Source organism: Podarcis tiliguerta, assembly GCF_965153285.1.
Source record: "Podarcis tiliguerta genome assembly, chromosome: 16".
Classification (NCBI taxonomy): domain Eukaryota; kingdom Metazoa; phylum Chordata; class Lepidosauria; order Squamata; family Lacertidae; genus Podarcis; species Podarcis tiliguerta.
Window position 1 is genome coordinate 755,240 of NC_139549.1, and position 22,160 is coordinate 777,399.

The 22,160-nt window shown below is 55.1% G+C and overlaps 2 protein-coding genes across 4 annotated transcripts in view; one reads left to right on the plus strand and one right to left on the minus strand.

Moving 5' to 3' along the window:
* The window catches only part of LOC310666072 (uncharacterized protein), a 1,539,811-nt gene that overhangs the window by 285,612 nt on the left and 1,232,039 nt on the right, over positions 1-22,160 (plus strand). The window lies entirely within an intron of this gene.
* On the minus strand, positions 89-22,055 carry DCAF8 (DDB1 and CUL4 associated factor 8). Of its 2 annotated transcripts, none has more exons than XM_083416601.1 (13): positions 21,930-22,055; positions 15,183-15,253; positions 11,560-12,251; positions 10,485-10,625; positions 8,897-8,991; positions 7,699-7,809; positions 6,109-6,181; positions 5,048-5,105; positions 4,613-4,720; positions 3,680-3,810; positions 2,661-2,780; positions 1,628-1,744; positions 89-1,359 (listed from the first exon to the last, which is right to left on the minus strand). In XM_083416601.1, the coding sequence occupies exons 2-13, from the start codon at positions 15,229-15,231 to the stop codon at positions 1,240-1,242; spliced, it is 1,815 nt and encodes a 604-aa protein (XP_083272727.1). In that variant the 5' UTR covers positions 15,232-15,253; positions 21,930-22,055; the 3' UTR covers positions 89-1,239. The 2 variants fall into 2 exon arrangements, with proteins under 2 accessions (XP_083272727.1, XP_083272728.1); XM_083416602.1 differs by lacking the exon at positions 21,930-22,055 and adding an exon at positions 15,669-15,742.

Sequence of the window (22,160 nt, forward strand, 5' to 3'; positions counted from 1 at the left end):
AAGAAGGGCAAAGGCAACCAGCCCCACGGAGCCAGAGAGGAACCTCTGGCCAGGCTCCCAGTGGACCCATTTCACACACAGCCAGGCCTGTCTCTCAATTCTTTTATTGCATTTATATAATATATATATTTAAACTTTTACAATAATTTTAACTTGATAACATCCAAGTTTTAATTTGGTTCTTGTCTTGTTTAATACATATAAAATTAGGCCTCTAAACAGCGATGGGAGGGGGGCAAGGGCAGTTGTTTTCGAAAACAAATAAGATTATTTTTTAAAGGAAAGGGGAGCGGGGGAAATGAAACACAAAGAGCCTTCAGGCAAATGGAGGGGATCCCACAAGAACCCCTCTCCCTCCGTGGGGCACGAATGAGCCCCCCTCCCCACCGCAAAAGGGGGAGGGGAATCAGACCCATGTCTCCTCTCTGCATTTAAACCTCTCTTAAACAAAACCAAAAAAAAACCTTTACTCTCCGAAAAGGTTGGGCGAAGGGGTGTCTGAGGGGGCCAAGGCAAGCTCTAGACTGCAAAAGGGGGGTCTTCATGCCGCTAGAACTCTGCTGAAGGAAGAACACAAAAAACAGGAGGCGGAGGGAGAAGAACGCCCCCCCCTTAAAAAAAATGTAATCAGAAATAAAGCAAAGAGTCCAAGTTTGCTCATCCTGGAAGCGGGCAAGCAAGGGCGCTCCTCAAAAACGGGAGTGGGGGCGGGAGAAAAAAGCACAAAACCTCCAAAAAATGCCCCCTTTGGGGCTCACACCAACATCTTAAAGGAGAGGAGGAGGGAGGCAGAACCCGAACTCAGCTCACTCAAAAGGAAGCTTCACAGGGAATGGCGGGGGGGGGGGGCAACCAAGCCCCTTCCCTCCCACTCCCCCCCACCCCATGCCTCTGGGGAAATGAGGGGGTGGGAGGGGGCAGGCCTCCCTCTTCCCCAGGCCAAAACCCAGGCAGAGAGAGGAGGGGGAGAGCAGAAGGGAATCCCAGGGCGTCCCATGTGTATGTCCCCCCCCCCATCTGCCCCCCTCAAGCAAAGTCCAAGTGCAATTAATGCCAAGCAGGTTGCCCCTGGGGGAGGGCCAGCAACAAGGAGGGCGGGGGGCGGGGCTTTCCTTGGTGTTTCAGTAAAAAGCAGGGAGGGGGAATAGATGGCAATTCAAAGTGGTGGGCATCTTGTTGCCGATTCAAGTCTACACACTCTTCACGCCCCCACCTCTTCCTCATCCTCGGAGGGGGGTCTCAAGAAGGCATGCACTGCACCCGATCCGGCCCTTCCTCGTCATCGTCCGACGTGTCAGAGGAGCTGGGGGATTCGTCCGAGTCGCTGTCCGTCGCCCCTGTGCCTGGATCTCTTCGGCGCTGGGGGAAAGGGAAGAGTGGGGGGCTGTGACCATGTCCCATATTGGAAGGGGGGAGAGCAGAGGGGGCTCAGCACACTCAGGATCAGCCCATCGCCAAAACAGGCTCACCCACGGCTGTGTCATTCAGGGACGGGCTTTAACTCGGTAGCCCCAACCGACCGAAACCCCCATGGGGTGAGCTTCAAGGCCCCCGTTCCCGGTCTTCCAACACACCATCCTCCCCCCTGCCCCCCCCCCCCCGGTTCAGCCTGGCCCGTCCGCCCTACCCGGTGGTGCCGCCTCTGTCGGAAGTGGTGCATCAGGAACCAGAGCAGGTGGCTCTCGTACATGTCCGTGTGGTGCAGGCTGTCCTCATCCCGCTCTCGCTTGTTCTTCTTTATCACCTGAGGAGGAGGAGGAGGAAGAGAGGGTCACTAGGCTGCCCAGGGCCCATTCAGAACCTAAGACCGCTGCACTGCACGGGGTTGGACTAGATGCCCCTGGGTGTCCCTGCCGACTCAGTGGCCCGTCTAGCGTCTGTCCTGAACCTTCCAATCCTCCGCTTCATTGAATGGCCCCTGGCTCCAGTACTGATGAGCTTCCCCCAAGCGCAGGAAGCCACAGGAAGCCTCCCAGAGAGACGTGGAAGGACAACCCAAGCCACCTCCTTCCCAGCCAGCGCCTGTGGTCCTCCAGACATCATCATCCTTTATTATTTATACCCCGGCCACTATGGGCGGTTCTCAACAGAGTATTAATAATATTAAGAATATGATAAAACATCAAACATTAAAAGCTTCTCTAAACAGGGCTGCCTTCAGATGTCTTCTAAAAGTCAGATAGTTGTTTATTTCCTTGACATCTGCTGGGAGGGCGTTCCACAGGGAGGGCGCCACCACCAAGAAGGCCCTCTGCCTGGTTCCCTGTAGCTTTGCTTCTCGCAATGAGGGAACCGCCAGGAGGCCCTCGGAGCTGGACCTCAGTGTCCGGGCAGAACGATGGGGGTGGAGACGCTCCTTCAGGTATACTGGACCGAGGCCGTTTAGGGCTTTCAAGGTCAGCACCAACACTTTGAATTACGCTCAGAAACATACTGGGAGCCAATGTAGGTCTTTCAGGACTGGTGTTATGTGGTCTCCTCCAACATCCAACATCCACCATCACCCTCATCCCTTTCCCCCCCCTGGGAGTCCAACCAAAACTGGAAGCCCCCATCCCACCCGCCATGCTAGCTTCCCCCCGACTGCAGGGCGGAGGAGAGAGGGTCTTGGCCAGCAGGGGCCCCTTGAGTCTCCATGGGGCTGAGAAGGCGGCCCTCACCTCCTTCAAGCCGGTGAGCTGGGTGGGCACCTCCGCCGTCGGGGCCCAGACCTTGACATCGTGATCCAAACCGCTGGTGGCCAAGACTGGGAGGTGAGGGTGGGGCTCCAGGCAGTTGACCTGAAAGAATATCCAAAAACCTTTTTTTTTTTCTGGAATGGAGTTATGGCTCTGGGTCACCCCAGAAACAGCTGAGAGGGCAAGAAGGTAGCAGAGGAGTCGCTGCTCTGTCCCACGGCCTGCATTCCTGCCCCTCCCAAAGTAGACATGCTGGGGGAGGCAGAAAAGATGGTGTGTTGTGTCCCCCCCCCCCCCCCCAGGATAAGAAGGGATGGCAGATTTGCTTCAGGAAAGAGGTGGGCTCTGAGGAGATTTCACCCCTCCCATATCCAAGAATCTGCTGATGAGTCTGGTGATTTTCCAAAGAGGAGGGGCAGTGTTCTGCTCTCTACTTATTCTGCTCCAGCCTAACATCAGTCAGTGTGTCGGAGAGAGAGAGAGAGACACTGAGTGTTAGAGAGAGATCGTGTGTATAGATAAGGTTGCTGCTAAGAGCAGCTGCAGACACTCAGTGCAGTGCAGCATTCATTTATGCTTAGACCTCATATAGCTCTGTATATAGTTGTGTATTATAGTTGTAGATAGAATAAAGAAGATATTCTACAGAGCTGCTCTCCGAGTCGTTTATGCTCTGCTGTACTCTGCTGTGCAACGATTGTCTTCTTGTGGAAGTGAATCCGGTGCTCACGACTCTAAGCTGTGAGTCCACAGCACTTTGACCTGTTCCTGTGCAGAAGGTGGTCTCTGGAAGTGCTGCCCACCTCGCCCGGCCCAGTCAGGGCTGAAGTGGGTGAGTCCAGTTGGTGGCACTGGCTCAAGGGCGATGCTGACAGGCTCTACACCCATTTCTTCCAGGAGCCAACAGGACAGGCCTTCTGGTTGCCGCCCCCTGAACCAAGCCTGCCCAGCCGTGCCCCCCTCCCAGTCCAAGCAGCCCTCCGGCCAGCCACGCCCCTCACCACGCCTCCTCGGTCGCCTTCCATGAACTGCACCACCTGGCAGGACGACTTCTCCCACAGGAAGATGTGCCCGCAGTCGCTGCCGCTCACCACAAACTCGCTCTTGGGGCCGTAGAAGTTGACGCCCTTCACTGCAGGCAGAGAAGTGGTCAGGGTGAGTGCCCGGCAAAACCGCTGCCCCCCCAGCGCCACCTCCTGGCAAGAGAACAGCAGCCCCCCTGCACTAGGGGGACCAGGAGACCCTTCCTTCCCTCCTTTCCCAGAGGAGCAAGTTTCCCTTGCTCAGGGGGCGCCGTGGAAGCTGTGACTCTGGGCCCTGCGGCCATCAAGGGGGCCATGTGGGGAGAGAACAGGGGCAGGGGGTGATTGGGGAGTGTGGGGGTGATGCTGGGGGGGGGGGCGACTTTGGAATCCCTTCCTCACTTGCTTATCCGCTTGGTCTCTGGCAAAATCAATCTCATTTTGGCCAGAGAATGCATTTACAGGAACACTACAACTCACATGTGATTTACTTATGAAACTGCAGCTTTGCGTGGGTGGAGGGGAAATAAATGGGGAGGGGGGGACCAGTTGGAAGAGGCCACCTGAGATTTCATGGGAGCCACCCACAGCCTTTCAAAAGCCTCAATCTACCCAGGTAGCGATAGTCACACAGAGATGTGGGGCATTCTGGGTCGTCCCGACTTTGTGTGATTTCCCCTTTGCATGCAGCCCCCGGAATATAACCCTCATGTCAGTTGTGAGCCTACTGCCTGCCTGCATATATATATCTAGATCAGACCTGCCCCTTCCTGGAAGTTTTCAACCTTAGCAAAAGCGCCTGGGGTTTGAGCGAGGCTAGGCCAGGCGCTCTGCCAGCCCCACAGGCCATCAAGGTCAGGGGGCATTTCCCCCTTCCAGGGGTGGCGGGGGGGGGGGAGGCTGCTCCTGCACCTGTGGCGTTGTTCCGATGCCCCTTGTATCTCTTCAGGTACTCGGCTCCGTCGCTGTGGGACGCGTTGAAGAGATAGATGTCCTCGTCGTTGTAGCTGGCCACAAGCTCTGCAACAAGACACATTGGGGAAAGCTCAGTTGCATCTGGGAAATGGCAGGAGGGGAGAGCTTTCTTTGGCCTTGGGGGGGGGGGGAGAGGCTGGCCAGCAGATTCTAAGACATCACAACCTGCCAGCCTTCACCAGGGAGGGGGGCACTGGGACAGGGCAACCCCCTCCCTCACTCTGTTGCACTTCCTTGTCTGTGACACCCTGGAAGGTGCCTCTCCCAGGCTCTCCTGGTCAAGGGCTGCCCTGGCACCCAACAGAAGCGGAGCCCTCCTAGCTTGGTGGCCGACCCCCCCCCCCCGGAGAGCTCCCCCTGTGCCCCACGTACCTGACCCATCGTGGCTGTAGACCAAACAAGTGATGTTGGCTTTTGAATCGCTGTTCACCTACGGAGGAATCAGGGAGGAGGGGAAAGCTCAGCAGAGCACCTTCCCAAAGACCCTCCAGCCCCAGATAATAATAATAATAATAATAATAATAATAATAATAATAATAATAATTTATTTATACCCCACCCTCCCCAGCCAAGACAGGGCTCAGGGTGGCTAACACCAGGCGTAAAAACAATTGATTAAAATACAACTTAAAAACAGGATTAAAATAAAACATTAAAATGCAGCCTCATTTCAGTAGAAACTCAAATCAAAAACTTTTTGGGGATGAAAACGTCAAATCTTCACCAAGGCCAACTATCCAGACTGGTCCTACATGGACCAGGAAAAAAGCCAGGGAAGTCCCCAAATAGGAGTTCCGTCACAGAAGGAGAAAGGAAAAAGGAAAGAGGGAAAGGAGATCAAGTTGATTCCAAGCCAAAGTCCAGGCGGAACAACTCTGTCTTGCAGGCCCTGCGGAAAGAAATCAGATCCCACAGAGCCCTGGTCTCATGAGGCAGAAGGTTCCACCTCCTTAGGGCCCATGACCTCTAGAGTGTTGCTATTTATGGCTCTTATGCCAAAGAGCCACGTGGGCTGAGCACAGAGGCAGCTTAGCACTTGGGGCAGGCAGGCAGGCCAAGATTTCAGAGAGAGGCCGCCCCTAACAATCCAGCATCCCACTCGCTCGGGGGGGGGGGGTCCTTGGGGGCATCTAGCCAGCCCCTGTGACGACACGAGGCTGGACTAGGTGGGCTGGTCAGATTCAGCAGCCAGGCACTTCTTGCGTTCTCATGGAACCTCCAGTGCCAGGGGCAGTCTGTCCAGATTGCTAAGCTGTTTGGAGCATTTCGGCACTGGGAGGACAGGAGGCTGGACTGGGCGGGTCCCCCTTGGCCTGAGCCATAAGCCAGGCTCTTTGTGTGCTCTTTGAAGACCGTGTTCCTGCTACCAGAACCACCGCAGGGCTGGGGGACAAAGGGCAAAGACCCTGGCAGGGAAGAAGGAAGGCCCTTACCAGGTGGTGAGGGCAGAACTTCTTCAGCACCCCGTTGTTCTCGTTCTCATTGATCTTCCGCTGGTCGTAGACCCTGGGGAAAGGCCAGAAGGGAAAAGGGAGTCAGCTTGCAGTTTTAAGAAGTAACCAAACAATTAAACCCCTATGTTGCAAACAATTATCCGTGATATCCAAGGCAACACGATGACCAAGTACAACAATGCCAGGTCAATATAAACTCTTTCTATAATCTATACAGAACATTAAACAGGATGAAATATATAAAACATGCCCTCTCTGCAAAACCAAATAAACAGAAATCTTATAAACCTCCGAAAGTCACAAAATATGCACTCTTGATGGGTTCTCTTGAAAACATAGAACCAAATAAACATAAGTCTTATAAGTCTCTGAAAGTCTTTGTAGACTATGCAAGTCTCTGAAAGAAGCAATGGGTCAGATTCTTTATTTGGTTTTGCAGAGGGGGCATGTTTCATATATTTCATCCTGTTTAATGTTCTGTATAGATTATATAAAGAATTTATATTGACCTGGCATTGTTGTACATGGTCATCATGTTGCCTTGGATATCACTGCAGTTTTAAGAAGACACTATGCAAAGCAGCAGCCTCGCTTACTTCTACATGCGTCCCCTTCTTACGCAGGGGTTATGCTCCATGCCCCCGGACGCATAACTGAAATCGTGTTGTGTGGGGAGCTACCCACCTGATAGGGAAGGTGCCTGGGGAGAGGGGGAGAGAGAGACTCATGGGTGCCGCCGGGGCTGTTGCCTCTAAGTTGCTCAGGGCTGCTGCCCGGCTTCCCTTGCTCATGCCTGTTACCCCAAGGTCACATCGCAGTGAGCAGGTGGCTGAGAGCAACAGCCAGGCACCCGCCCAGAGCAAGGAAAGGCCTGCCATTTCAATTTCTTCATTTAAAAGCAAATAAGGCAGGACTGTATCGGGAGGTTTTTAACGACTGATGTTTCATTATGTTTTTTACAGTCATACCTCAGGTTACAGCCGCTTCAGGTTGCGTTTTTTTGGGTTATGCACCCACCAAAACCCAGAAGTACCGCAACGGATTACTTCCGGGTTTCGGCGGTCGCGCATGCGCAGAAGTGCTAAATCACGCTTTGCGCATGTGCAGAAGCACTGAATCGCAACCCGCACGTGCGCAGACGTGCTGCTGCGGGTTGCAAACGTGCATCCAGCACGGATCCTGCTCGCAACCCGAGCGTCCACTGCATATGCGATGGAAGCCACCCAGAGTGTCTGGGGAAACCCAGTCAGATGAGTGACGTATAAATGATAAAACTACTATAATAAATTATGATCCCTTTGCACATTGGGGAGATGTCCGCAGGGGGCACGGGAGGAGGGAGACGCGGGTGCCCAAGAGCGGGGCACAATGGACACAACAACCAGCCAATAAGATGCTTCCCTCCCCTCAACCCCACAGGCCCCCAGAACCCCAAAGTGGGTCAATGCCTCACCCCAACGCCAGCCAGGACAACAGCCTCCCCTGCCTTCACTTGAACTGTGGGGTTCTGGGAGACGGGGGGCGGGCTCAGGGATCCCTGAGATGTCACCAGGCGGGAGGGGGTCTCACCTGACATACTCATCTCTGCCCCCAACGGCAAAGTGGTGGGTGTTGGCCGGGTTCACGTAAATGGTGTAGAGGCCAACCTTCTTCTCCTTCTCTTTCGTCACAACCAGCTTCCTGAGGATGCAAACCAGAAAGAGAGGGGAGGGGGCTTGAATTCCCCTCAGTGGAAAGAGCCTCCTCACCCCCCTCCTCGCCAGGAGCTGGAAGAGACTATGACCTTGGGCCACTCACTGCCTCTCAGCAGAAGCTAGCTCACAGGGTCATTGCAGGGAGAAACAAGCTCTGTCACCTTGAGCTCCTTAGAAGAAGGCGAGATATAGAGATAGAAGGCTAGATACCGTATTTTTTGCTCTATAGGCCGCCCTTTCCCCCTACTAGTAAATAAGGGGAAATGTGTGTGCATCTTATGGAGCGAATGCAGGCTGTGCAGCTATCCCAGAAGCCAGAACAGTGAGAGGGGTTGCTGCTTTCACTGCGCAGCGATCCCTCTCTGTTCTGGCTTCTGGGATTCAGAATTTTTGTTTCTCTTGTTTTCCTCCTCCAAAAACTAGGTGCGTCTTATGGTCTGGTGCATCTTATAGAGCAAAAAATACGGTACACACACCTCCCCCCACAGCTTATGAGTCCCGATGGAGAAAAACCACCCGCCCCTTCAGGCTCCAGCATGGAGACCCCAAAGGACCCAGCCGTGTCCTGCTCCAAAGTGGCAAGGAGTTGTTTCTTGGCTCCAGGCTTCAAGGAAGAGAACCAGGGGGGGGGGCCTTCAGTGGAGCCAGGAAGGCAGAGCGGGAGGAAAACAGCTGCCACCCCAAATGCTCGGCAGCCTGGAGGGGGGGAAAATCTGAACCCAAATCCCCCCACCCCAGAGAAGAGCATCCCTAACGAGATGCAGGACACGGAGGATCTGGCCCCAGTCTCAATGGGAGCAATGAAAGGAAAGAAAACCACAGGAGAGGGGCGGAGCGGCCGGGGGGGGGGTGCGCTCCACATCTGGACAACTTATTGAAATGAAACCAGCCCAGCTTTAAGAACGAGGAGCCCAAGCCGTGGCTCAAGAGAGCAGGAAGAGGTTGGGTGGACTGATCTAGAGAGGGAGTGTGGAACAAGGGGGGCTGGGGATAAAGTAGAGAAGGGGGCAGGAGAACTACTGGGGGGGGCAGGCCAAGAGTTAGAGCAACGAGAGGGGGCCCCACACACTTACGAAGCTGGCCGGTCTTGTCTCAGGTCAATGGTGAAGACCACGGCGTCTTCGCCAGCCGAGAGGAAAGTGCAGGGGGAGTCTGGCTCGAGGGCCAACTGAGAGAGAGAGAGAGAGAGGCGGGCTGTTTTGAGGGAGGGAACTGCAGTGAGGCCTCCCCCCATCACCCCTTGTGTGCCCTCGGACAACACTCCCTTGGGACCCGCTGCCCAGCAGCCGATCCCCAAGAAGCTGCCAGGCCAGGGCAACTCAAGGGCCAAAGACTTCCTAGCAAGATGGAGGCAGTGTGGGTGAGCAGCTCCCGGGTCTGAGGAATTGGAGCAGCCGTGCAGTTTGGGGAGCTTCTGGACCCGGCGCTGTCCCTGGAGGATCAGGCAGCCTCGGGGGCCAGAAGTGCCTTTGACCAACTGCAGCTGGCAGCTACGGCCATTCCTGAGCAGGAAAGCCTGGCCAGCCCAGTTCACGCACCGGTCACTTCCGGACTGGATTACTGCCAGGCACTCTTTGTGGGGCTCCCCTTGCACTTGACCCGGAAGCTGCAGCTAGTGCAGGATGCTGCGACACGATTGCTGACGGGGTGAGGCCTTCCCAGCATGCACCGCCCGTGCTCTGAGATCTCCTCCCAGGTCAAGTTCAAGGTGATACTACTACCAGTCAATAAAGACAACCTGGGACCAGTTTACCTGCAAGATCACCCCACATGTGCCCACACAACAGCTTCCATCAACAGAAATGGCACTACTAGGCGTGCCACATAATGCCAACACCACGTTTGCAAGAAGTCCATCGTTTAGTGTGGCAGAACCTGCCCTTTGGAACTCCCTGCCTATTGATGCCAAGCAAGCACATTCACCATCCTCTTTTCAGGGCCTGCTAAAAGCATTCTGTTCAGACAGGCCCACCAGGTGATTAGAAATTTAACCCTGTTTAAGTATTTCAACTTTTGCAAGTTGTACTGTTGCAATTCTTTTTATTTTATGGTTTCATCTTTTTGCAAACCGCTTTGAGGCCTTTTTTTTACAACCAAGCAGTGTACAAATGTTTATGAAATAAAGAAAAATAAATAAAGCGCCCCTCTGAGCTATATAAACATCCCTGAAGCCTTTTTGCAAGGCTGGACTGCATCCCTTCCCAGCCCTCAGTGCCGCTGACATCAGGCAGGGCCTGATTATTTGGGGCTCCTGGGCAAAATGGCCCCTTCGAGAATTTCCCCTGGCATCAGTGAGGCCCCATAGCACCCCACATCGCTGCTCCCTTGCTCATGAGCCCCGCATCAAACACTGGAGAGAGCTGACAGAGGAAGATGGAGGGGGTGCTGTTATTCCCCACTTCCTCTCTCGTCTCTAAGGGACTTTTCCCAAGGCTCACAGAACTGGAGAGATGGAAGGGACCCCAACCTCACGCGATGCGGGAAATCTCAACTAAAGCATCCGTGATAGATGGCTTTCAGATCAATTCTACTGGGTCAAACCTTCCCCACCACCCCTTAGGAAAGCAAAGTGTGCAGATGGGCCCAAGCTCTCGCTTTCTGTGCCCCCTCCCCCAGGAGGCCCGCTGCCCGGCCTCCCTCCGCCCCAGCCGGCCCACTCACCTTGTGCGACGCCCCCTTGTGCTGGGCCACCCGCTTGGTGGTCTTGCAGCACTGGGTGGCGGAGAGCTCGGCTACGCGAACCTGGCCGTCCCGGGCGCACATGGCGAGGGTGGAGTCCCCGCTGTTGGGGAGGAACTTGGCCTGGCAGGGCAGGAGAAAGAAAGAGGAGGCCCTGAGACTGCAGCTGATGGGCAAGGAGACCCTCCCCTCCTCCGCACACAAAATGACCCCAGAGTGACTCCCCCCCCCCCTCCAGCCAGCAAGGGATCCTTCCTGGTCACAGGAAGCGCGGCAGAGGAGAGGTGCAGAAAGGGGCGGGGAGTTTGGTTTCCCAGGCTTTGAGTAACACCCAGGGAGGAGGAGCTAAAGGCCTGCCCAGGAGCAGCTGCTAGAACAGGGAAGGCCCCTAGCAGGAGTGTGGGCCCACCCCCTCTCCCAAAACCCACCAATCAGCTGGTTTTGACCTATAAAGCCTTGTGAGACTCAGGACCCCAATACGTCCAGAGGGTGGCAACATGAGCACAGGGCCTTTCCTAAAGTGGCTCCAGCACCAGGCGAAAACATTCCTCTTCACCAAGGTCTTGAGCTGCTAATCCATCTAGTGCCTTTCAAATTGCCTACTCCCCCTTTCACTATTACGTAAAGGTAAAGGGACCCCTGACCATTAGGTCCAGTCGTGACCGACTCTGGGGTTGCAGCGCTCATCTCGCTTTACTGGCTGAGGGAGCCAGCGTACAGCTTCTGGGTCATGTGGCCAGCATGACTAAGCCGCTTCTGGCGAACCAGAGCAGCGCACGGAAACGCCGTTTACCTTCCTGCCGGAGTGGTACCTATTTATCTACTTGCACTGGCATGCTTTCGAACTGCTAGGTGGGCAAGAGCAGGGACCGAGCAACGGGAGCTCACTCCGTCACGGGGATTCGAACCGCTAACATTCTGATCGGCAAGTCCTAGGCTCTGTGGTTTAAACCACAGCACCACCCACGTCCCTCCTTTCACTATTACGATACTATGAATTCTTTGCTTTGTGCTGTAACCAACGAACCACAAGCCTGGGCGAAGGAGCCCCCCTCACCTGGAAGACGTTGCTCTTGTGGCCGCTCTCAAACTCCAGCACCGGCTGCCTCCGCACCCAGTCCCAGACCACCACCTTGAGGTCGTCGCTCCCGCTGGCCAGCCAGGTGCCGCGCTGGTTAAAGTGCAAGGTGTTGACGCAGCCCGTGTGGCCCTCCAGCCCATACTGGAGCCGGAAGCGCTGCACAAAGACCTGGGCGCCGCAGGCCTCGTGGACGAAGCGGGCGCAGGAGCCCAGAGCCCTCTCCCGCAGCGCCTGCACCGCCCGCCAGCGCGGCCGAGGCAGCCCCGTCGTCTCCGAGGCCACCCAGTCCTCCAGGGCCCGCTCATCGTCCGAGGAGTCCCGGTCCCGGTTGGGACGCTTGCGCTGGGCTCGCCGGCGGGACCGCTGGGCCTCGGCCGCCTCCACCTCTTCTTCCTCTTCCTCCTCCTCCTCCTCTTCCTCCTCCTCCTCCTCTTCCGAGTGGGAGCGGTCGTAGGTGCGGTTCATCTCGTTGATGGAGTAGTGGCCCGTGTCGTCCATGCTGTCCGAGTCCTTCTCCTCCGCCGAGCTCTCCGTGTAGGTGCGGTTGGGCCCCACCTCGTCCCCCGTCAGGCTCAGGCTCAGGTCGGAAGCCTCGACCTCCACCCCTGAGGACGTCTCGTGGCCCTCCGTGGCGCCAGACATCTCCTCCGGGCTGCTGGATAAGCTTCCTGTGCAGGGGAGAGAGGCAGCTGGTGAGGCCGCAGGAAAGAGTCTTCCCCACCCCAGGTTTCCGTTCCCATCGGAGCCCCTGCTAGACTGCTGCAGGCAGCACAAGCCTGGGACCGCCCCCAACAACGCAGAGGTTTATCAAACTACAAGGGGATGGCTCAAGAAGCAGCGATTGTATACCCTTGAAAACACCCCTTCTATCGGGGATGGCCGTCCTCTTCCACCAAGCGCACAGCTTCAGGAGGGAGGAAGGGGGCACCTGCCAGATCAGCCGAATCAACCCTGGCGATCAGTGGGGTGACAGATGCGACAGCCACGTCGCTCTCACATCCGCTCAAGATGCACTAACAGTTCTTTTTCTGGCATCCTGCCTGCCCCTCTCTGCCTCAGCCTGGAGAAAACCGCACCACGCCCGATATCTGTGGATGCTCACAGAACTGCAGGTTCTGTAGGGACCCCCCATGGTCATCTAGCCCAACCCCCGACAATGCAGGAAAACTCCAAAGGAACTGCACTGGATTACGGCCATGTCTCTAACGTGGGGCTACCCTCAGGGTTGGTCCAGGGGTCACAACTGAAAACCAACTGCCAGCATTTAACACCTGACTTGTGGGATTTGCCCTGGGTGCCGTTCGTCTAACGGGCCAAATTCAAGGTGCCGGTAGCAATGCATGAGGCCTTATACAGCCCAGCGCCAGGTCATCTGAGAGACTGCCTGATCCCTTATCCACACAACAAATCAGGGCAGTCTGTGGGTGAGTTTCTCCTGCAAACCCTGAAGATCTCAGAAGCTCCTTCAGCCAGTAGCTCAGAAGAGCAGGGCCTTGCGGGTGACTGCCCCCGTTCTGTGGCACAACATCCCTGCCTAGGTGCCCACTTTTTGCCCCAAGAGGCTTTCCTCGCAGGATAAATGGGTCTTTGTCATGACTATCCACTTGCTAGTCTTGTTTTAAACATCTTAAGCTGTTTTCCGTTACCTTCTGTGTCAATTGAGAGGGCGGTTTAGAAGGCAATCGATAAATCATTGTTTGTTTGAAAGAGGGAGTCATCTCCACGGCGTCTGGGCTGAGTCAGAGTCCCAGCTCCTCAAGTCGGTCAGAAGGGGCTGAGCTGCAACCCAGAACTTGCCTAACTCAAAAACCTTTCCCTTCTTTGCTCCGGCTGTGGGGGAAAGCTGCTGAGGGAGGATGGCTCCACTCCCTCGCTGCCAGCTGGATCCGCAGAGCTGCCAACACTCTTCCCGCCCACCCTAGACGCGTAATGCCGCTCTGCTTGTTTGCCCTCTGTGCCGCCAGGCTCCATCCGCTCGGCATGATCTCTGCTGGGGCCGACACTCAAGAACAGAGCAAGGCCGCCTCGTGCACCCGGTCGGGTCTGGCCAGCTCAGGACTCTCCGTCCTGACAAGCAGCGATGGCTCGCTGGGGTTCTAAGCGAGGAGGTCTTTCCCAGCCAAAGAGGACTGAGAGAAAGTGCTTTGCTGTTGAGCTCTGAAGCTTCCCTCAGAAAATAAACATTCCCCTTCACCCTGACTTGGCTGACGCTGCCTTAAACTGAGTCGGGGTCCCTGGGCTCCACCTAGCTCACTGTTCTCTACACTGGAAGCCAGCAATGGCTCTCTGGGGCTTCGGGCAGGGTGTCTTCCCCAGCCCCAGCAGGACTGAACCCAGGACCTTCTGCATGCCAAGCAGGTGCCCTGCAGAGGAGCTATGACAGCCCTTCCCCAAGGCAAGAGGAAGAGCCACATGAAACTCTGGTCATGTCTGCTGGAAGGTGGGCAGAGGAGGATGACTGAGATGATGAAGGGTCTGGCGACAAGGCCTTGGGAGACGGCGTGATGATGAAGCCTCGTGAGGAGCGGCTGAGGGAGCTGGGGATGTTTAGCGTGGAGAAGGGAAGGCTGAGAGCGGCATGGGAGCCATCTACAACTCTCTGGAGGGCTAGCCCATGGGAGACAAGCTTGTTTTCTGCTGCTCCAGGGGAGGAAACCAGAAAGGAGATTCCGACTCAACGCTAGGAAGAACTTTCTGCTTGATAGTGGAAAGGACTCCCTCAAAAGGTGGCAGAGTCTCCTTCGTTGGGGGTTTTGAAGCAGAGGCTGGGGTGGGGGCACCTGCCAGGGATTCTCCAGCATTGCAGGGGGGTTGGACTGGATGACCTCGAGGGGTCCCTTCCACCTCTAAAATTCTATGATTTGTGGACGGGATGGCAGCAAATGGAGCTCTAGAGACAGAGGGGTGCTGCATGCCACAATTCCAAGGAAGAGGCCAGACTGTGCCCCAGGTCAGCTGGAGGGGCAGATAATACGACAGAGCTGCTTTGGGGTGGGTTTAGAAACGGGGAGTATGAGCAACGGGACCCACGGGTTCGGTGAGGGGGGCACACGCACCCCTGGGTGGGCACCTATTGCATTCTCCACCTCCACTGTGGAGCCAGATTCAGCAGCTCTCCAAGGACTCAGCTCAGGAGTTGCTGCCGCTGCCGCCACACAACTTGGGTTTCAAAACCCAGAGCCAAAGAGATCATGTTGCACTGCCCAGGCCTGGACACTGCACTCGGGAGTGGGCATGTGCCAAGCCAAAAGGGAGGGCTTTTCTTCTTCCACCTCTGACTTCTCCTGGCGACTCTGCACCCACAACGGCCTGAAACACGAGCTCAGAAGCTCTCTCTGGTCAAGCTGCAAGGAATCCTGAGCTCACTGGACAAGGCGGGCGAGAGGGCTCCTCTCCTGTGTCAGAGACACACATGCAGGAGGCACTCCAGGCCTGTGTCAGGAAGGTTTGTGGGAATCTAGCCCACGTGCAGGTTGTGGGTCTTGCAATTCAGGGACTCGCAAGTCCAAAGAGATGTGGCTGGAAGCCACTGGGAAAAAGCACACCAAGAACTCAGGCCAATAGAAGTTTCTGTAGTCCCTCCACCCTGCTCCTCTTACCGTTGGGTAAATCTGTTTTCCCATCCGTGCTACTTCCTGCGTCTGACATTGCGTTTTCTCGTGAATTCGCCCTGAGAGGTTCAGTAAAGAGAGAAAAGGAGGAGGCTGTAAACATCGGAGCCAACAAAGGGGACCCAACTGTGGGAAGAAGCTGCTCTGCATGGGGTTCGGCCTCTGCTGGGAAGAGAGAGGGGCCCAGCCTGCTGAAACTGCCCCCCAGGCAAGGCTAAGGGGTGCTGGCCCCCAATGGAGCAGAGCAGGACCCCAGAGGCAGGCTGATCCGTGGCCCCAAGGAGGATATGAACCCTTTTCTCCCTCCAGTTGGGGGCCATGATCTGCGCAAGGCTCCCTGGCCAAAACGAGGGCCCCAGCACCCCATTCGTTCCCAGGCCCCAATCCGAAGGCCCAAGGGTGGCCTCGAAAGTGCTTGGGCGTTGTTTGGGGCCACGGCATCCCCTAAATCAACTGGCCCACCAAGAACTTCAACTCGGGCCTTCCTAAAGCACCCTCAGGAGTACGCCTACTTGGCGGGGAAGAACTGACTAGCTGAAAAGCTGGAGCAACGGTTGCGAAGGCGAGGAAGCCAGCAGGAGCCGTGACATTGCAGCCATTCCTCCTGAAGCCCCCCCCCCCCCCGAGACCCTGGGCCCAACTGCCCTTCCCCAACGGTCACTCTGTCTGGCACGGAATGCAAAGGACCAAGGGGGCCTCCAAGCCTCTTAGAGCGGGACGCTCCCTCGGCACACACACAAACGATGAGCTCGTTTCCTCCTACGTGGTGGGGCAGCCAACCGCCCCCCTCCAGCGCCCCTGGGGTGCCACTCCAAGCTCCCTGGCTGGGTCAGCAAAACTTCTCCCTCCCAGAAGCCTTCTCACACTCCGGTTCTCTCAGCAACAGAAACATGGAAGCTCCAGGCCAGAAGTTCCCAAAGTGGGAGAGGGTGGCTCCTCCCTCGGGGGGCAGCGGGATTGCCTAGGGGGCACTAAGAGGTGCTAGAGGAGCAAATGACTTTTGGACTTTGAAAAGCTGAAATTACTGGATGAAGTCCACACGTTTTTGTGAATCAATTACGTCAGTTTCAACTAGATTTTCAACAAATTGTGACTGTTTTTATTGTGCCGTTACCTTCCTTAACAGGTTATGCAAACCAATACTCTGAATAATACTTTTCTGCAGGGTTGGGGGTATCCTGGGGGTGAGTTTATGGGTCAAGGAGGTTTCGGCCTAAAAACATTTTGGGTCCACTGACTGCTCTGAAGCTTCCTTCCTCATTCAAGACTTTGAATACCTAAGATGTGTGTTTGGAAAACAGTGGAAATGGAGTCAGGCTCTTGACCAGCCTAGCTCTGGACTTCCTGTGCTGACCCACAAGGACTGCCCTGGGTCTCCCCTGGTGCCACCTGGAGGTGCCAGTGGCGGCTGACTCTGGGACCTTCTTCCGGCAAAGCAAATCTGCTCTGAGCTCATGTGCCTCCCCTGAAAGTGCCTCGTCGCACCCCGTCAGCTGTCACTTTTGCATTAGCACAGAGATGACAGAGCCTGGGAGGCAGCAAGGCAGAGGACAGGCCCGGTGCCACCACCTCCTCCTCCTCCTGCACCCCCCATCCCCCACAGAGCAGGGGGTCAGGTGAGTCATCACAGCCGCCCATCTCATCTTCCTTCAACAGAGGCTCTGATGGTGCAGACCAAGTACCAGGCGCCATCTGCAAGGAGAGGCACACAGAGTGGAAGACACAGGCCTGGCACTGTTGCTCACACTCCCCAAAAGGAGCACAGGCCCCAGTGCCTTATCTGGGGGGCGTTCTGCAGGGAAGGTGTTGTGGGAGGGTACCTCTCCCGGTATGCCCAGCGGAGGACCTTAAGGTCCACAAATAGCCACACCCTAGTGGTCCCGGGCCCTAAGGAAGTCAGATGAGCCTCAACCAGAGCCAGGGCCTTTTCAACTCTGGCCCCAGCCTGGTGGAACGCTCTGCCTCATGAGACCAGGGCCCTGCGGGATCTGATTTCTTTCCACAGGGCCTGTGAGACAGAGTTGTTCTGCCTGGCCTTTGGCTTGGAATCAACTTGATCCCCTCCCCCTCTTTCCTCTTTCCTTTCTCCTTCTGTGATGGAACTCCTATTTGGGGACTTCCCTGCCTTTTTTTCTGGCCCATGTTGGACCAGTCTGGATAGTTGGCCTTGGTGAAGATTTGACATTTTCATCCCCCAAAAAACGTTTCTGATTTGAGTTTCCATTGAAATGAGGCTGCATTTTAATGTTTTAATGCTGTATTTTAATCTTGTTTTAAAGTTGTATTTCAATCAATTTGTTTTAGATCGGTTGTTAGCCACCCTGAGCCCGGTCTTGGCTGGGGAGGGTGGCGTATAAATAATTTTTTTATTACTGTTATTACTATTATTATTACCTGCGGCCAACTCCACAACTTGCAGGAACTGCCTGAGAAGAGGTTGAAGGCAAGAACTTCTCCTCCCCACCGGCACATGACAACACAAGAATGTAAGAAGGGCCTGGCTGCCGGATCAGGCCAAGGAGGCCTACCCAGTCCAGGCTCCTGTTCTCTCAATGGGCAAATACCCCTCGCACCCTAGCAATCCAGATAGCCTACACCTGGACCTGGAGGTTCCATATAAACACCAGAAGAGCCTGGCTGCTGGATCAGGCAGTGGGGACAGACGACGACACCTAGCCCAGTGTCTAACCCAGGGGTCTGCAACCTTTACGACAAAAAGAGCCACTTGGACCCGGTTCCAAAGGAAAAAAACTGGGAGCCGCAAAAGTCGTCATTATAAAAATAACTTTTTTGTCACTTTTTTTAAATTATTTCTTTGTTTGACCCCTCAGAATTACTCCTCCTCATAGAAATAAACGTTAAATTAACAAGTTACCTTTTTGTGTGTGTGTTCTTCACTCCCCTTCAAAACAGTGACCAGCGTACATGCCCCCTTTCAATGAAGTGACCAGCGTACATGCCCCTTACAATGTAGCGGGCGGGTGTGACTAACGCACGCACCGCCCCCATGTGACGTCACAGCCAGTACAGCGCCCCCCACAGTGGGGAGTGTCGGGGCGCACAATGCGCCTCCCCCCCTCGCTAGTATCCGCCCCGGAGCCGAGGCAAAGGTGTAAAAGAGCCACATGCGGCTCCGGAGCCAAGGGTTGCTGCCCCCTGGTCTAACCAGATGCCTCACAAAAGCAGGACCCGGGAACAAGAGCACTTTCCCTTCCTGCAGTTTCAGAGAAGTAGTTCAAACACGCAGCTCCTCAAGGCCAGGCGCTCTGAGCTCCAAGGCACAACTAGAAGTGCCGGTTGTCACCTGGAGAGCCCTAAGCAGCTCTGAGCCTGGCTACCTGGGACCTCTGCATGAGCCGACCTGAGCGTTACAATCTGCCTCCAATGCCCCCTCTCCCACCAACATCTGAATGACCAGAGGTGGCACCTTGCCATGCACCGTCGCAAAAAGAAACCCCAAAGCAGCAGCTCTCTCCTATATCTTGCTGGCCCCAGACACAGACATGCTTCGCCCGAGACTTCAAGCATGCATCCGAAAACAGCCAGCTTTCCTTCTTTCATTGCCAACCTGGTTTATGAAGAGGCAACACTGCTGGTGCTGCTTTTATTATATACAGTAGTACCTCCGCTTACGTAACCCTCTGGGATACGTAAGCGGCAAACCCGAAAGTATTTTACAGCGTTTTGCCGTGTGTGCAGGCGCAGAAGCGGTCCTTCAGTTGTGGAAACCTCAGGATCTGGCCGGACCTCCAGAACGGATCCCGTCCACAACCGGAGGAACCACTGTATTGGATTTCATCCCGCTCATGTACAAAGAACGCGCCTGCATTTGCCAGCTAAGTAAATCCACAGCTGGCAGGAGAAGCGCTGAGTTAAGCTACAAGGCATGGGGGATTTCTTGCTTGTTTTCTGAAATAAGAGGCCCACCAGCAATCGAGAGCAGACCGAGGGAGCAGCCCAGCTCTTTGGTGCCTGGCCATAAACTCTGGAGACCCAGCGGGGGTTAACCTTCAGCCGTTTCTTTAAAGTTCAGAGTGAGGTCTAAGGGAAGTCACTTGGGCTCCAGAAGACGACAAAGGGCAGGAGGTATCGCCTGGCTCTGAAGAGGCTCCTACTGGCCTAATTGCTAGAGAAAGTAGCTATTATCTGGCTGATTCACCCTCTTCTACAGGCCTGGCTGTCACATGGAAATGAAAGTAAGACAGGCATCAGAGTTACTGGCTGGAGGGCAGGTGACAAAGAGGCAGCACAGAGGAAGGCCAAGCAAGCATAGAGTTGAGCCCCCCCCCCCCCCAGGTTCATTTAGTCCACCCCCTGCCATGCAGGAACCCCAGCTTCCACAGGTGAAGAGCCATGTGGAGCAACATACACTTCGGGGGGGGGGGGGGAGATTAATGTCACCGACAAGAGGAACTGGCCCTTGGCTTCAACTGAAACTAATCCAAAGTCGCAGCATCCGAAGACCCGGGACCTGCAGCTCCTCCTTTGCCCCTCCCTCTGTTTGCCTGGGAGGGGGCGGGATCAGTGGAGCCAGTCGGCCAATCCCCACAGAGACTGGGGAAGCTGGGACCCTGGACAGCTTCGCTCTGAAGAAGTGCCAAGGCAAAGCCCAGAGGAAAGCAGGGGAAAGGGAAGCTATGGCTTGCGCAGGGAGCGATTAGAGGAGGTGGAGGCAGCCCGGCGGAGGCCGTGAGACATCCTGGCTGGGCCCCAGAACTGCTCATAAGCAGATAAGGGAGGGAACAGGCAGGAGGAGGGCGGCCACTCAAGGTCACCAGCCGTTCCGAGGGCTGGAAGAATTAAAAAGGCCCAGCCAGGAGCCCTGGCCTGAGCTGAAGGGAACAGGGGAGGAGGGAAGCATCACGCAAGGCAGCCGAGGCCAAAGCCACGCTCCCCTCCAGGGGTCATTCCCCAGGTGGAGTCAGGGCCGTCCCCTGTGCTCAACCCCAGAATCAAGGGCAGGTGGGATTCAAAGCCCCCTCTCTCCTGAAGGCTCCCCTACCAGGGGACGTAGCAGCCTGAAATTCACCTCCACCAGGCAGCAGGAGAGGGAAAGAGAGACAGAGATGGGAGGCCGCAGCTGGTCATCGCAGGGATGGGGAACATTCGCAGCCCAGGGGCAGCATTCCCTTCTAGGGAACCTTCTGGGGGCCAGAAGTGGGCGGAGCAACAAACGCAAATTGACCTTTAGCAAACCCTTACCGTGATCAACTCCCGCCCAGAAACCTATCCCCCACTGTGGAAGGATGTATGGATCCAGAATTGGCCTCCACTGTCACGTACGGATTCACCGTTAAGACCATTTTCATGGAAGATCATCTTACTCGGCTATGAGCAATCGTCAAAAGACTTTCTACACACACACACCCGACTCGACCCTCCATGCAGGCAAATGAGAGGCATTACCAGAGGCCCAGGGCATATTTCAGCAAGGCAAAGACCCTCAAGGAGGGTGCAAAGCACAGGTCGGTGAGGGCAGAGTCCCAGGGGCTGGACAGAGAGGTCTGGGGGGTCCCTGAGCCTGAGGTTCCCTATCCATGCTCTAAATAATAGTACCGGAGTTTGCTCCCCCCCCCCCTTCACTCCAATTTCCTTTTCCTTTTGTGAATTTTAGACCACAAGCCCAAGGACTGGGACTATCTTATCACCAGTATTTGTAATTCACTCTGAGAACCCCTTTTGCTGAAGACTGGGGTATAAATGCCTTGGATCAAATCTACGCTTCCAGGTGCCATAAGAAAGCGGCAGAGATAGCGCAGGACAGTGCTCACCCCGGAAATGATCTCTTTCAGCTTCTGCCTTTTGGAAGAAGGGACAGGGTTATAAAGACTAGGACCTGCCGCCTGAGAAACAGTTTCTACCCAAATGCGATTTTGGTTTTAAATGCAGTGTAAGAAGTCTCTATGGGAGTATATTGAATTTAATTATGGGGTATCAGAGTTTTTAGGGGGCTAACCAGGCTGGGATAGCAGGCTTGTTGGTTTTTGAATGTCTGGTGTAGATTTTTTCAATTTTGTTGTTCTGTATGGGACACTGACAATAAAGATTATCATTAAAAAAATCATAAAAAATAAGCAAAATAGGGAGGAACCCTAGCAAAACATCACAGAATTCAACATCCTCATTATTAGCAGATTACAGAAACCACACACCATGCACCCTGGATGGCTTTAAGAAAGGGCAGGACAAATTCACGGCAGAGGAGGAGGAGGAGGAGAGGGCTCTCAATGGCTGCTCGCCACAACGGCTGCGTCCAGCCTCCACAGTCAGAGGCAGCAGTCCTTCTGAATACCAACTGAGAATGCTCTTGGGCTCCAATCCTGGCCTCTGGGTTTCCCACTGTCTGGTTGGCTGCTGTGATTACAAGATGCTGGACTAGACGGGTCATTGGCCTGAACCAGCAGGCTCTTCTCACGTGCATACAGCTCTACTGATGCAGGATCTGGTAAGAGCAGCATCACCAATGAAACACAGAACAACAAGGCACACCCGTCATTCGGTGGTAGTCACTGGACAAAGGCCTCCGCATCGATTAAGGCTGTATTTCCATTCCAACACAAGATGAACGCTCCCAATTTTCTAAGTTGGACTGATCAGCAATGGGGCTTCTCCTGAAGGACACACTTATCTGGGGGGGATGCCAGGCCACCCCCAGCAGCACTGGACACCCAAAAGTTCTGCTCACTGCTCTGTACTCTTGGGCAGGGACTAAGGAACCTCAAGGCAGAAACTTACCTTTCCCCGACTCCCTTTTCGAGCAGAGTAGATCCAGGAGCTCTCTGGGAACTGGTGCTGCTGTAGAACGGACGTCAGACTGGGGGAGAAAGCAGAAGATGGAATTTGAAGTGGGGCGGTTTCAATCCTGCTTTTCCTGAAAGGTCTCCACATTAGTGCAAAGGATCTTTTTAGTGTCAGGGTTAAGGGTGGCTGGTGGAGAAGCAGGTAAACAGTCACACATTTATTTGT

Excerpts from the sequence above, each read along its gene's own strand:
- DCAF8 (XM_083416601.1), bottom strand. The coding sequence starts at position 15,231 with ATGTCAGACGCAGGAAGTAGCACGGATGGGAAAACAGATTTACCCAAC. Across the intron at positions 6,182-7,698 it reads GGCAGAGATGAGTATGTCAG|GGTCTACGACCAGCGGAAGA; the intron begins GTGAGACCCCCT and ends GCCTTTCCCCAG. Across the intron at positions 1,745-2,660 it reads AGCTCACCGGCTTGAAGGAG|GTGATAAAGAAGAACAAGCG; the intron begins GTGAGGGCCGCC and ends CCTCCTCCTCAG.